This window comes from Varanus komodoensis, unplaced genomic scaffold (assembly GCF_004798865.1).
Source record: "Varanus komodoensis strain SLA01 unplaced genomic scaffold, ASM479886v1 scaffold18_3, whole genome shotgun sequence".
NCBI lineage: Eukaryota > Metazoa > Chordata > Lepidosauria > Squamata > Varanidae > Varanus > Varanus komodoensis.
The window spans coordinates 3,025,102-3,037,806 of record NW_025335549.1 but is presented as its reverse complement, the minus strand read 5'-3'; the positions used below and the strand labels follow the sequence as shown (position 1 = coordinate 3,037,806).

Sequence of the window (12,705 nt, the reverse complement as noted above, 5' to 3'; positions counted from 1 at the left end):
TGGAGTCCAACATCACCTGGAGGACCATAGATTCTCCACCTTGCTGGGCAGTGGCCCAGGCTTAGTGCAGTGCAGTGGGTCAACTGCTGTCCACCTGTTAGACTGTGGAGCCTGGATTCAGGTCCCTGCTCTGCGGCAGAGGCCACCTAGGCCAGCCAGCCTCTCTCGTCCTACCCATCAAGGTTGTTGTGAGGTTTAAGTGGGGTCAGAGCTCATGTGCACCACCCTGTGCTCCTTGGAGGAAGGAAAGGATTTAAATAGAATACAAATATTTCTAGCAAAAGAGAAAACAGAAGCGAGCTCACTAAATCAAAGCCATGGTTTCCAAAAGTCATCTTGGTCTATCCCCAAAGGCCTGTTGCAGCACAGTTTTCCTTATATCCCACCTTTCCTCTAAGGAGCACTCGAGACAGCATGCAGATCCTCTTCCCCTCTCCATTGCGTCCTCTAAGCAAGCTTCCTGGATGAGCAAGGATTCGTATCCGCACCCTACAGCTCCCATCCTGGAACCTTCTCTTTGTTGGAGCAGCACTGGTGACATGGGCCAGATCGCTTTCTGCGGTGCAGCTGGTGCCTACTCTGTATTCTTTTTGGCACCAATTCTCCCAGCATTTTAACAGTTTAACTTCATTGTTTAATAGCGTCTTTTACTCTGTACCCCTGCTATGCATCTATGCTAATTCAGTTGCAATTGCTATGTGTTTTACAGTTTTAAAACATTTGTGTATGTGTTTTACATTTAAAAAAAAAATAACATTTCTTAACCACCCAGAGAGCTTCCAGCTATTAGGTGGTATAAGCGTGAAATAGATAGATAGATAGACAGATAGACAGACAGACAGACAGACAGATGACAGACAAGTGTTCCAAGGCCCAAGTCAGACTTGCCTGGAATGCACTGACAAGTGGAATTGCATCTGATCTCGGAGCCCATTCTACCAGGTCAACCCCAAATAAGCCTTCAAGAAACCCCACCAATCACCCTAAATGCCCCTTTTCCACCCTACCCCTTACCTAGATCCATTGGCATTGTTCCCATAGCGATGGCAGCAAGCGGGAGAATTTTCCGGGCTGTGGGTGAGTGGAATGGGGCATTGAGGGGAGACACGCAGTGCTTCTCCAGCCAGATTTTAATCCAAACCCGAGAAGACTGTTGGGATCATAACACCACTTGGTATTTGAGTGGCTTTAAAAAGTATTTGTTGATTATGTTTCTTTACTGGCCAATAGCTGAAGCTCGCTGGGTGGTTCCCAACAATAAAAGCCATGAAACACCCCATGTTAAAGAATGAGAAAGCTTAAAACTACAACATATCGCAGGCATGAAAAATAAAACCCAACAGCAGTGCAAAGACTTAAGAGTATAATAGCATATTTTAAAAGAACAGAAACTGAGAGACTAAAGTGCTTGGCAAAATAAAGAGGTCTTCACCTAGCACTGAAAAGAACACAATGCCAGCTACATCAGGGAGTGTGTGTGTGTATGTTTTTTGTTTTTTTGTTATTTTTGTTTTTTTGTTTAACACAATTAGGGTGCCACAACTGAAAAGGCCCTCCTCCTAGTTCCCTCCCAGTACAATTTACTTGGTGGGGGAGTCTCTCAGAAGGACCTCTGAAGATGGGAGGGAGATTATAGTTCAGGGAACTTGCTAAGTCCCCCAAAAGCTGTAATGACAAGCCTGGGAAAATGAGTCTTAGCAATATTTCTAGCACTGTTGCATATTTAAAAAGCCAGCGCCACATTACTTAGCCACTCCAGGTGCGCTAGGTTTTCCCATCTGGAGATATGATGATAACTCCCCAGGGATGCTGAGCGCCTCCGCTGCGCTGTTTTTAGAAGAGTCTTTCCAGTCCTAGAACAGAACGTACAGAAGGCACCATGATAGCCTCCTCTTCTGGGATTAGGTCTTTGCTTTCCTTCTTTCTTTGCAGCTCACAACAGACCCCCCTGGGGGGACACGTGGTGAAAACCAACAGCAGCTGCAACAGGCAAAAGGAGCTGGCCTCTCATCCAAAGAGCCGATTGACTTCAGGTAATCCTCAGGTTGTACTTTCAGCTGTCCACACAAACAATTACTGTGTATCATTTCCATTCCCAGGGGGTTGGAGCAGTGAAGCAAGCTCTGCTCCCTTCGTTTAAAAGTTTGTTCAGGCTTCTATCTTGTTGATGCGATTTTAACCGTCTAGTTTCTTAAAAACCAGGCTCATTTCAGCTCCTGCACTTCAATCCCGAATCTGAAGTGGCAGCCTCCTGTCTCCTGGAACTTTTTATTTATTTATTTATTTATTTATTTATTTATTTATTTATTAAAACATTTCTATGCCGCCCCTTGCCGTAGCCTCAGGGTGGCTCACAACATAATAAAATACACAATAAATTAAAACATTAACAATTAAAATATATACATTGGAATAAAATAAGCTGCCCTGGCCAAATAAAATTCAATGATATTAACATTTAAAATGCTGCTTAAATAAAAAGGTCTTCGCCTGGTGCTGAAAAACAAATCACGACGGCGCCAGGCGGACCTCTCTGGGGAGCGCATTCCATAACTTAGGCGCCACCGCTGAGAAAGCCCTCCTCCAAGTAACCACCCTCCTAATTTCCTTCACTGAGGGCTCCCGGAGGAGGGCCTCTCCCGCTGGTCTCAGGGGGTGGGTGGGCATATATGGACATAAGCGCTCCTTCAGGTAACCTGGACCCAAGCCGTTTAGGGCTTTATAGGTCATCACCAACACCTTGAATTGGGCCCGGACTTCAATGGGGAGCCAGTGAAGCTGACAGAGAACTGGAGTCATGTGAACATAATGTCCAGTCCCCGTCAGCAGCCTGGCAGCTCTATTTTGAACAAGTTGAAGTATCCGGACCGTCTTCAAGGGTAGCCCCACGTAGAGTGCGTTACAGAAGTCAAGACGGGAAGTCACCAGCGCATGTGTCACTGTCGCAAGGCAGTCGTTCTCCAGGTAGGGGCGCAGCTGATGAATCAGCCGAAGCTGGAGGAAAGCGCTCCTCGCCGCTGCTGTTACCTGAGCTTCGAGTGAAAGCTCCAGGTCGAGGAGCACTCCCAAGCTGCGAACCTTATTCCTAGGAGGGAGTGCAACCCCATTCAGGACAAGGTTCAATTCACCTTCTCCGAAGCCTGAACCGCCTACCAACAGGACCTCCGTCTTGTCTGGATTGAGCTTCAGTTTATTGGCCCAAACTTTAAGTGTTTGAAAGACCTTCACCTGCTCTGGGGAGCAGGAGTGCAAGATATCCAAAGGCTGCCAGTCAGAGCAGCAGCTGAGGAGAGCCAGCTCTGATAAAACCTCAGTATGGAAAGAATAAAACCAGCTCTTGGCTTCAGCTGACCTGGGGGTGTCCATGGGCAAGGGGGAACCAGCAGGGAGGCAAGAGAGGCAAGGTTTGGCTCGCAAGGTCTTCTCACCTGGCCTGCATGGGCCCTGCCCTGTGCCTGTAGTTACCTGTCTTGCTGGGAAAGGGGGGAGTGATGCCGAGGGGGTGCCTTTGGGAGCCGGCACGCAAGACTCTGGGAATGAGGTTGCATTGCCCCTTGTGCATTCGTCCTTCCCATCGGGATGCAGTGGCGATTCCTAAACCTACAGCCCTTCGTTTGCTGTTGTGGCAGCTTTGAGGGAGTTGCTCTACTGGGTTGCACGAACGGTGTGTGTGATGTGTGCACACGTCCAAGCAAAGCACACCAGGGAGTGCATGCCGGCAAGGCGGGGGGGGGGGGGTCCTAGCCTCACTTGGCCCCTTGCATGACACACCATTCCCTACCCAGGTGCGAGTGTCAGACCAGAACTGAGGCCATCAAGGTCTGGGGACCATGAAACTCACTGGATGACCTTTGGTGCTACCATTCTCAAACTAGCCTACCTCATAGGGTTGTTGTGAGGATAAAACTGGTGTGGAGGGAGGGAGCACCTGTTGGAGGAAAAATGGTATATAAATGTGTAGGTGGTATATAAATGTATGATAATCTCAATGCCTTCCTTTCAATGCTTGTTCAAGTTATTTTTTATTTAAAAAATACTGTCCCATATAAAAATCTATTAAGATTTTTCAAGATAGTAATAATCCTAACAAAAACAAACCCAAGCCTTAAAATATGGCAGCAGTATCAGTTTATGAAAGCCAAATTCAAAACAAAAGAAAAATACAAGAGGCAGCAGGTTCATTGACAAGTTTGGGTAAGTACAAGAGTGTTTAATTGAAATATAGAAGCATGGTACACTCTGATCTGAACATTAAGAACACTATTATAATTTATTGGTATTGGTTATAGAAACGTCTGCCTTGCTTTTCAAACCATTTCCCAGGGCTATGCATATATGCCTTGAGGTGGAGTGCTCTATTTGATTGATTGACTGCCTAACTGACTGACTGACTAATGTTCTTTCTGGAACATGCAGGCTCATCTGGCCACCAGCAGTCCTCAAAGAAATCCGAAAATAAGTCTCATCCATGCCGAATTTCAGTAAGTGACTTTACTGTGTATTCTCTGTTCTTGTAGTTCTCCTCCTCCTCCTCCGTCTCCCTCTTCTCCTCCTTCTCATTCGCATTCTCCTCCTCCTCCTCCTCATCCTCCTCCTATTTCTTCTTCTCTCCCTTCTTCTCCTTATTACTATTACTATTATTAATAATAATAGTATTATTATTCCTATCCCCTGACTTAAAAAAAATCTTACTTGATTTATCATGAGCATTGATAGATTATTCTCTCATGTACATGTGCATACGGGTAAAAATCAACAGATCAGAAGTAACTTTTGGTGACAATGCTCCTGTAGGGTTTAAATCAAGAGTGGACAGCAAAGTCAATAGGGAGGGAATAGCTGACTAAGACATCTGGAAGGCCACAAACTGGTCCTCCTTCTTTGATGGGATGTTTGCTGTGGGTTCCAGTATACCCAGAAGCTACCAGTGAGGTTCTTCCCTTCATCCAGAGTCCACCGTTCTTGCTCAAGGGGAAAGATGGCAGCAGTCTGCTCCGAAAATCAGCAGAGTATTCATCCTCCAGTGACGAAGTGTGCAGCAGTGAGGATGAAAATGAGGACAGCAAATACAGGAATCACATAAGGTTGGCTTTCTCTGTCTTCCCTCCATCAGGGATGCCTGATTGAAAAGATAATTGGATGTTAGTTCAGGACTGATAAATGTGGATTCTTCAGGATGAAAAACTGAGCAAACATTCTTGCTGGGGTGAGATTTTCATATCCACTCAGTTCCAAGATGCCCCACTTCCTCTCAGGTAGGGGCACAATCTGTACGTTGGAGGTTCCAGGTCCAGCCCTTGCAACCTCCCGTTAGAAATGGCATGTGGCACCAGCATTGCCCCAATGTCCGCAGGTTGCTGCATCCACTCTGAACTTTAAAGGAACTATCCATGGTGCTGACCCTGCTTTGGACCTGGAGTTCAGCACCATGAAGACCTCAACAGTACAGGCTGAATCCCAGCGTGGGTACACCACCCCACTGGCATTGTTGGCATCGCCCTCCATTGGATCACATTCCAGGCGGCAGACAAGATCTCTGGCTTCCCTGACTACAGCACCCATCATCATCAACCCTTTTCATGCTGCTTGGGGCTTATGGGCAGTGCAGAGCAAAGCATCCCAAGGTTGTTCGTTTGGGAAAGGCTGGAAATAGTCTGGCCCAGTTCGCTGTCACTGCAAAGGAAAAGCATGGATGGGGTTTAACCTGTTTCATCTTGAAGGGGTTGTAAAGGCCACGCTCACGTCTCCTTGAGCACGGCCTGCTCTGGATGCTGAATCAGACCTGGGAGGTGGGGCTGAGATTCTTGACTGAGGAGCCAGGGCCACCGAGTGGCTGGTGGGAATCCGACAGGTGCCGTGGGAAGCCGCTTCACTGAACGGGGGGAATTGGATGACCTTTATTAGTCCAACTATGCAATCTCAGATTAAAAGGGTGGGCCAGGCGAGGAGCATCAGAGGTCCCTACCAGTCAGCCCACAGGCAGCACAAACCACCCAAAAGTGGAGCCAGTCCCTTTTGGCTCGGACAGGAGAAGAGGTATTCAGCTTGGAATCAGCTCTGTATTCTGACCTTACTGGCATCTTTTGTGATAATGCACTTCTTTTGTTTCGCAAAGCCAGCCACAGTGGCTAGTTTTAGCACAATCAAGAATTTATGCCTCTTGTTATGATCTGATGGATACAGGCAGCCTACATAGTCCAGCTCGTGACTAGGAAAAAATTAAGATTCCTGCAGCTGTTTAGTGATAGGAGGAGGGGGGGGAAGGGGTCCCTCAGACTTTTCCTTTCTTTTGTATTTTTTCTTCTTCTGTTCACTAATTGGCATTTGTTACTAGGCAACCACTCAGCAATGGACTGACGGGTTTCTCGAGAGAAAAAGTTCCAGGTGGAATCGAACTCAAACCTCACAGTGCCGCAGTGGATCACAAGGTAATCCAAATGTATCAAAGGGACACCCCTCTGCCTGCAATTGGAAAGTACCAATTTCTGGTTGCAGTTTGGCAGACCTGGGTGTTACGACTTTTCAGCTATGTCCTCTACAAACACCAGCATGCACAGAGTGCTGTCCCATAGAAATTAGCCCTGTGTTGCAAGATTTCTTTCTTCAGGCCCTGGGGCAGAACACTGACTGTGGCCCAAGAGCCCATTCCCAAGCCTATCAGCCTGCCAGCTGAACTTGGCTGGTGAATAAGCCTTCACCTAAGCTCCTGTCCCTCGAGCGTTTGCAGTTGCCCCTCTCATTGGCCAGAAGGTGGGAACCTGCACAAGGGAAAATGTCTTATTAAAAGAAAAAACCCTAAAATGGCCCTGTTCAATCAAGAGCAACTGTGCCTGGAATTGTCAGTCTTTTGTATGCCAGTCTGGACTTTTAGATTCCATTCCATTCCCTGGTTGGAACATGCCTACTAAATATCTGTATCAGTCACGTTTGATCCCTTTTGTTTGTCAGAATTAGAGTAATCAGGTGAAGGAAGAGAATTACAAAAAGCTATGAGATCAATGCTTCATTTACACTCCTGGGGCACAGCAAAGTATCCTGAATATAAACCTGAATTTCTCCAAGTTCCCCACTACCACCACTGTGCTTCGCTTCGCTTCGCGTGGCTTCGGTTCACTTTGCTTTGCGTTGCTTTTACTATGTTACAACAGGACTAAGTATGAGTAAAAAACAAACCATATTTATCTTTCATCCAAGCATCATTCTTTTCTTTTCTGGAAAGGAATCTTCAATACTTTCCTCCCACAGATGTGAACAGTTAAAATGATCTTCTTGATAATCTTTTTCATTTCTATGACATACAACTTTCTTATTGTATGTGCATTAACACCAAGCCCGCACACCTACCCACCCCCATAATTTTGATTCAAAAATAAGTTGAGGTGCATTGCAGAAACTTCCCAAGTGCTGGACTGATTGAAATTAAAACACTCTGGTGTAAATAAGGCACAGTTCTCACAGGTGTGTAGAGGGTGGAAACCCTTGGAAAGCTCTCCCTGCACTGCCCATCTGTCTTGGCTTCCCAGACACAAGTATGCAGAAGGACTGTTGCAGAGGGGCACTCTGCACTTACTCAGGAACATTCTCTCCACCAGCCAGTTTGCAAAACTGGCCCCAAATGTTTGGTTTTTTTAATCGATTGGCTAGAGTTGTACTCTATCCCTCCTTCTACATTCATGCACAATACAGCTTACAATTATAAAAGCATACAATAAAAGTAATGATATTAAAGCCATGGGAAATGCTTTGTACAATGAAGGAGCAAATAAAGTCACTCCAGTAAAATAGAACAATAAGGATGGATGGGCAGCCAGTTCAGGTGGAGCTGCACAAGACAACGGAGCAGTGTTCAGCCCCTTGGGCAAAGGCATGTGCAAATGAAAAGGACTTTGTCCGCTGGATGGATGCCGTGCAGTCATGACACTCACTCAGGCCATTGATCCATCTAGCTTAATGGTGTCTGCAATAGACTTCCCAACATGGTATCCTCCAGATGTTTTAGACGTCAGCTTCCATCAGCCCCAGACAGCAGGATTGCTGGGAGTTGTCGTATAAAACATTTGGAGAGAACCATGTGGCAGAAGGGTGGTCTTCAATGACCAGCGGTTCCATTTCAGCCAGCAATCCCTGTTCCATTGAGAGTCTAGCATTGCTGGACACTTAAGATTTCAATTACGGAGTGTCCACTATGGAATAAGTCAGGTTCAGCTGAGTTCTGAGCAATCAGGAATGAAGTTCCACAACGAAGCAAGAAATGGAATAGATCAGCACCATGGAGAGCTCCATGTGATGGTGAGCCTGGAAGCAAGACGAGCTGGCCATGTTGCTCCAACGAGCACCAGATTGTGACTGGTCCTTGGGTATGGTTATGGCCTCTTTTAGGCTAGCTAACCTTACCTCTCTATTGACAGAGGCTCCTCCCTTGAAGGTTTGTTTTAGCGGTGTTGGCGTGGACCAGGCTCCAGCATAGAGGTATCTGACATGGCTGGAGTCCTCAAAATCTGAGGACAACACTGCAACTTTCTCCAGACACTGGGAAAACTAGGTCCTAAGGAGATGGGAAATTAATGGTCTCCTCCTGCAACCAGCCCTCTTCCTGAGCCATCAACTCAGAACAAGGGGTCGGTATCCCAGGGCTTCCTAAGGGAGCTTGCTTTATAGATGCCAGGGCCTGACCCCAAGGCTTTTGTATTCAAGACCTGCGCTCTACCACTGCTCCTCCCCAATATCAGCATGAAGATTTGGGTAAGCTTCCCTAGGAAGGAAATTCCAACCACTGGAAAGGACCCCTCTTGAGTCCCCACCAGATGAGCCTCATATAAATTTTTAAGTCTGAGCAGATTCAAGGTCCTTTAGATACTCTGCTCAAAAACCATTCAAGGTTATATAGGCTATAGTCAACTAAGGCACAATGTGGAAAGCTCCCATTGGAAAGACCATTGGAGGCTATATTCTTTTGGAAAGCTTTTCTGAATCAGTCTTAAAAGTTGCCACTTAATTATTTTTTCAGAGTTCAAAGGGGATGTGATCCTTTGACTCACGGCTGTAGTCATGAGGATGGCAAAGGGCATATCCACACTATGAACATACAAGGACTCTGAATCCAATTAATCGCCATTGCTTTCATAACTTACAAGGGTGCTGAGAATTCTGTTACAGATATCTACTCTCTCCAAGTCAGTGTTCTAAATTCCCCAGGGTTCCTTGGGAAGACAGAATGACTATTACACTGATTTAAGTCCATGGTGCAGAAAGGCCATAAAGCGGGGCTGTTGAGCTTCAGGTTTGCCAGCCAGATCCAGCCACCTGGGGTTTCCCTGGCCTCACCTAATCTCAAACTATATACTTTCCTGGCTTTTGAAGTTGTTTCCCCCTTTCTAAAAAGTTTGCAATGCCTCTCCTAAGACTTAATTAATGGCAGCATTGGGTTTACGCTAAAATATGCTGGTGGTGCTTTGCAGTTTGGCCCCTTCTCTTTGGCCTCACCTCAACCCCCTACTGGAATGTGGTACAAGAACTTCTCTGGAATCAAACTCAGTGCTCATGCTGAAGAAGGTTCCACACCCTTGCTATAAATTCTGGATACAATGCTAGGAGGAAATACGAGGTTGCAGTGGAGCAGTTGGGACCCTGGTGAGGGTGCCTGGAATTCTTTCCCAGCCTCCCACTGAAGGATTGTCTCCATAAGAAGCCTTACAGGGCTCTAGAGAAGTGTGTGTTCTGTTTTGTGAATTTTAATGTAGAGCAAGCAAGAAAATGTCTCCTCCTCATTTCCACATTTTCCAATTAACAATCTGGCTTTAAAAACATGCACTTGTTTCCACTCAGGATTCACGGTTTGTCTGCAAACATACTGGCTGGCATTCACAAAGGCTTCGCTCCAACCAGTTGTTTATCTCTTGTCATGAACCACACAGAAGACGGCTTCTGTCTTCTGTGCCAGCTATAAAACTCCTCTATGGCTTATTGCTTCAATGGAGCTTAGAGAGGAAATGGCTGTGAAACATTATCTGTGTCCATCTTGGTTCTGAATTGCAGCCACTTCCTTTCCAGAGCTGTCAAGTCTTCAAAGTTTGCTTCTTCTTTAGGTATGCAGAAATGTTGCGGGATCTCACTCTCTATGGGCCATAGAGGCAGGCAGCCTCAACACACTTTTGTCGCAGAGTTACAGTATGCAAAGTGGAAGATAGATAAATAAATGCAGTAACATATATTTCCAGCCATCACTCGGTGTGCATAAGCCAAAACCTAAATACAAATCATCTCATACACTTGCATGAAGTGATCGGTTGTATATTTTAATTAAAAATAGGTAGTTGTGGGTTTGTGATTGTGTTGGCCATCTCAATACATTTGCCCATGATCCTGAGTCCTGGAAATAGGGAGCATGCCAATTAACTAAGAACTGGGTAGATTCTGCCCACAAGCTTTCCCTTTTGTCCTGGTAACTAAAGGTTTAAAGGCACACTGTCCCATCGCAAGCATACTTTCTTGGAAGAATGTTCCACCAAACTCCATGGGGTTGATTCTCTGGTGAGTGTACTCAGGCCTTGTTCCTCGCAACCCCTATGTTGACTTCTGGGGAAGAAAGGGTGTTGTTACGTAGATCTTAACAGAGATGGGGTCTCTGAGATACTGAATTCTTCCAGCTTCAATACTGACTTCTTGAGAAAAGACCACTTCATTACCCTGCTTCTAAGATGCTAATGTTTCTTTGCCTTTCCATCATGGGTGGTTGGGAGGATAGATGAGGTATCACTTGTGAAAAGCTCTGAAGACAAACACACTGTGCAAATGCAGAGTGTTGCCAGTGTCCTTTAAGTAGTTGTCATCCATCAGAATCCCATTTCCAGTGTCATTTTATTTTATTGCATTTTTTTTTCCCGAGGCACTGACATTTCTGCCATAATCTGATTTTCATGAGCCTTGATCTACTGCAGAGATTTGGACTCCTCACATCTGCCGGTATTTGTTACTGCAAGTGCTGCCACTGTGTGCTGGGTGGAAGGCAGCCCAGAGCCTTGCATGCCACCCTCACTCGGGTCACCAACCAGATCTTAATGTGTTCTTTGGTGCAGGATTACATTGCAGGAAAACTCAGCTGTGGCCCTCCTGAAGGCCTCTGGAGCATGAGCAACCAAAACTACCTTCTCCCAGACCTCTTGCAGCAAAGCCACATTTCAGACTGTCCAACCCACCAGCTAAAGACTCCAGGGAACAGTCAAGAACCTCAGAGCAAGCCTGTTCCCAGCAAGGTAACATTTCCAACACGCGGTTGCCAGTTTTCGAGGGGCAAAGCACCCCCAGGGAGCCTACCTTCCCACTGCTTTTATCATCTGTTCCTTCTGCTCCCCTTCCTCTTTCTCATCACAAGGAGGCGGCCCCTCCTTCTCAGTACTGCCACAGTCCGAGCCAGAGGGAGAGGAAGGTGAACATCAGGCAGGAGTGGTAATGAGGAGCAAGTCCCAGATGCTCTTGGCAGTGAGTCCCTGCTGGCCTGTGGGCCATCAGCAAGTGCCCAGCATTGTCTACCCTTGGTGCCAATTTCCAGATTCTGCTCTCCAGATACGAATGCTTTCAAGGCTGACAGTCACAGCCAGCACTCTGTGCCATATTACACCAGTTGCTTCTTGATTGCCAGCCAGATTGCCTAGATTTAAGCCAGGGGTCGCTTAAATTTGCTGCACCATAGCCTTGTGTGGGGCGGTGGTTACAGTGTAGGGCTGGAGACTTGGAGATCCAGGCTGTAGTCCCCACTCAGCCATCAAGCTGATGGGGTTGCTTTGGGAAAGTCCCAGTCTCTCAGCCCGACCTACCTCACAGGATTATTGTAAGAATAAGACTGAGAGGAGAAGGAGCATTCAGTAAGCCACCTCGAGTTCCTTGAAAAGAACAAGGTGGCGTATAAATATAATGAGTAGCATTAAAGAAAACAGTCGTGTCTTGGTGCAAGAACCCAAGAAGGGAAGTGCAAAATGCACAAACTGCTAAAGTTTTAGAATTGCAATTGCAGCTAGTTGTGGTTGTTTTTCCCCCTAAGAGGATTCAAACCATGAAGACAAGGTGTTATCGACATAACGCCTTTGCAGCAGGCTGTCGTGACTTGATCCATTCATTTCTTCCTCCTTCCTTCATTTCAGACACCAAGCACTGACAGTACCCCCTCAAAGGGCAGCTCCTCCTCGACGTCTTCATTTACTTCATTCATTGATCCCAGGCTTCTACAAATTCCCCCTCCTTCCAGTCCGACTGGACCAAACTGTGGTTCCCGTGAGTAGAGCTGATTTCGCTGGGCTATCCTGTTTTAAGAAGCATGTGGGGTTGCATGCCCTGGAATTCAAGGCAGGGATACCGCTCAGCCGCAGCGTGGATGGCTTGCGCAGAAAAAGCCCCAGCATTTCCGCCTTAGCTAGAAAAGGTTCTCATTTGAGCCACTGGAGTGCTGTTTGTTGTTCCATGCCCTCCAGGTATCTCCAACTTACGATTGCTCTCCAGAGTGTCCTATCCTTGACAGCCCAGCTCAGCTCTTGCCAACTCAAGGCTGCGGCTTCCTTTATGGAGTCAGCCCAGCTCATATTCGGTCTTCTGCTGCTGCTGCCGCCTTTGCCTTTCCCTAGCATTATTGTCTTCTCTGTTGAATCTGACTCTTGCCTTCTCTCGTGATGTGCCCCAGATGGCTTCAGTTTCATCAGTTTTGCTTCCAGGACG

General features: G+C 46.6%; 1 protein-coding gene across 2 annotated transcripts in view; it reads left to right on the top strand.

Annotated features, from left to right (window-relative positions):
* Positions 1–12,705, top strand: part of NRK (Nik related kinase) — a 103,363-nt gene that overhangs the window by 59,259 nt on the left and 31,399 nt on the right. For both annotated transcript variants that reach the window (XM_044427204.1, XM_044427205.1), the window contains 6 exons: positions 1,933–2,033; positions 4,417–4,481; positions 4,951–5,084; positions 6,335–6,428; positions 11,076–11,252; positions 12,138–12,267. In XM_044427204.1, coding sequence (XP_044283139.1) covers positions 1,933–2,033; positions 4,417–4,481; positions 4,951–5,084; positions 6,335–6,428; positions 11,076–11,252; positions 12,138–12,267 — 701 coding nt within the window. The remainder of the gene's footprint in view (positions 1–1,932; positions 2,034–4,416; positions 4,482–4,950; positions 5,085–6,334; positions 6,429–11,075; positions 11,253–12,137; positions 12,268–12,705) is intronic.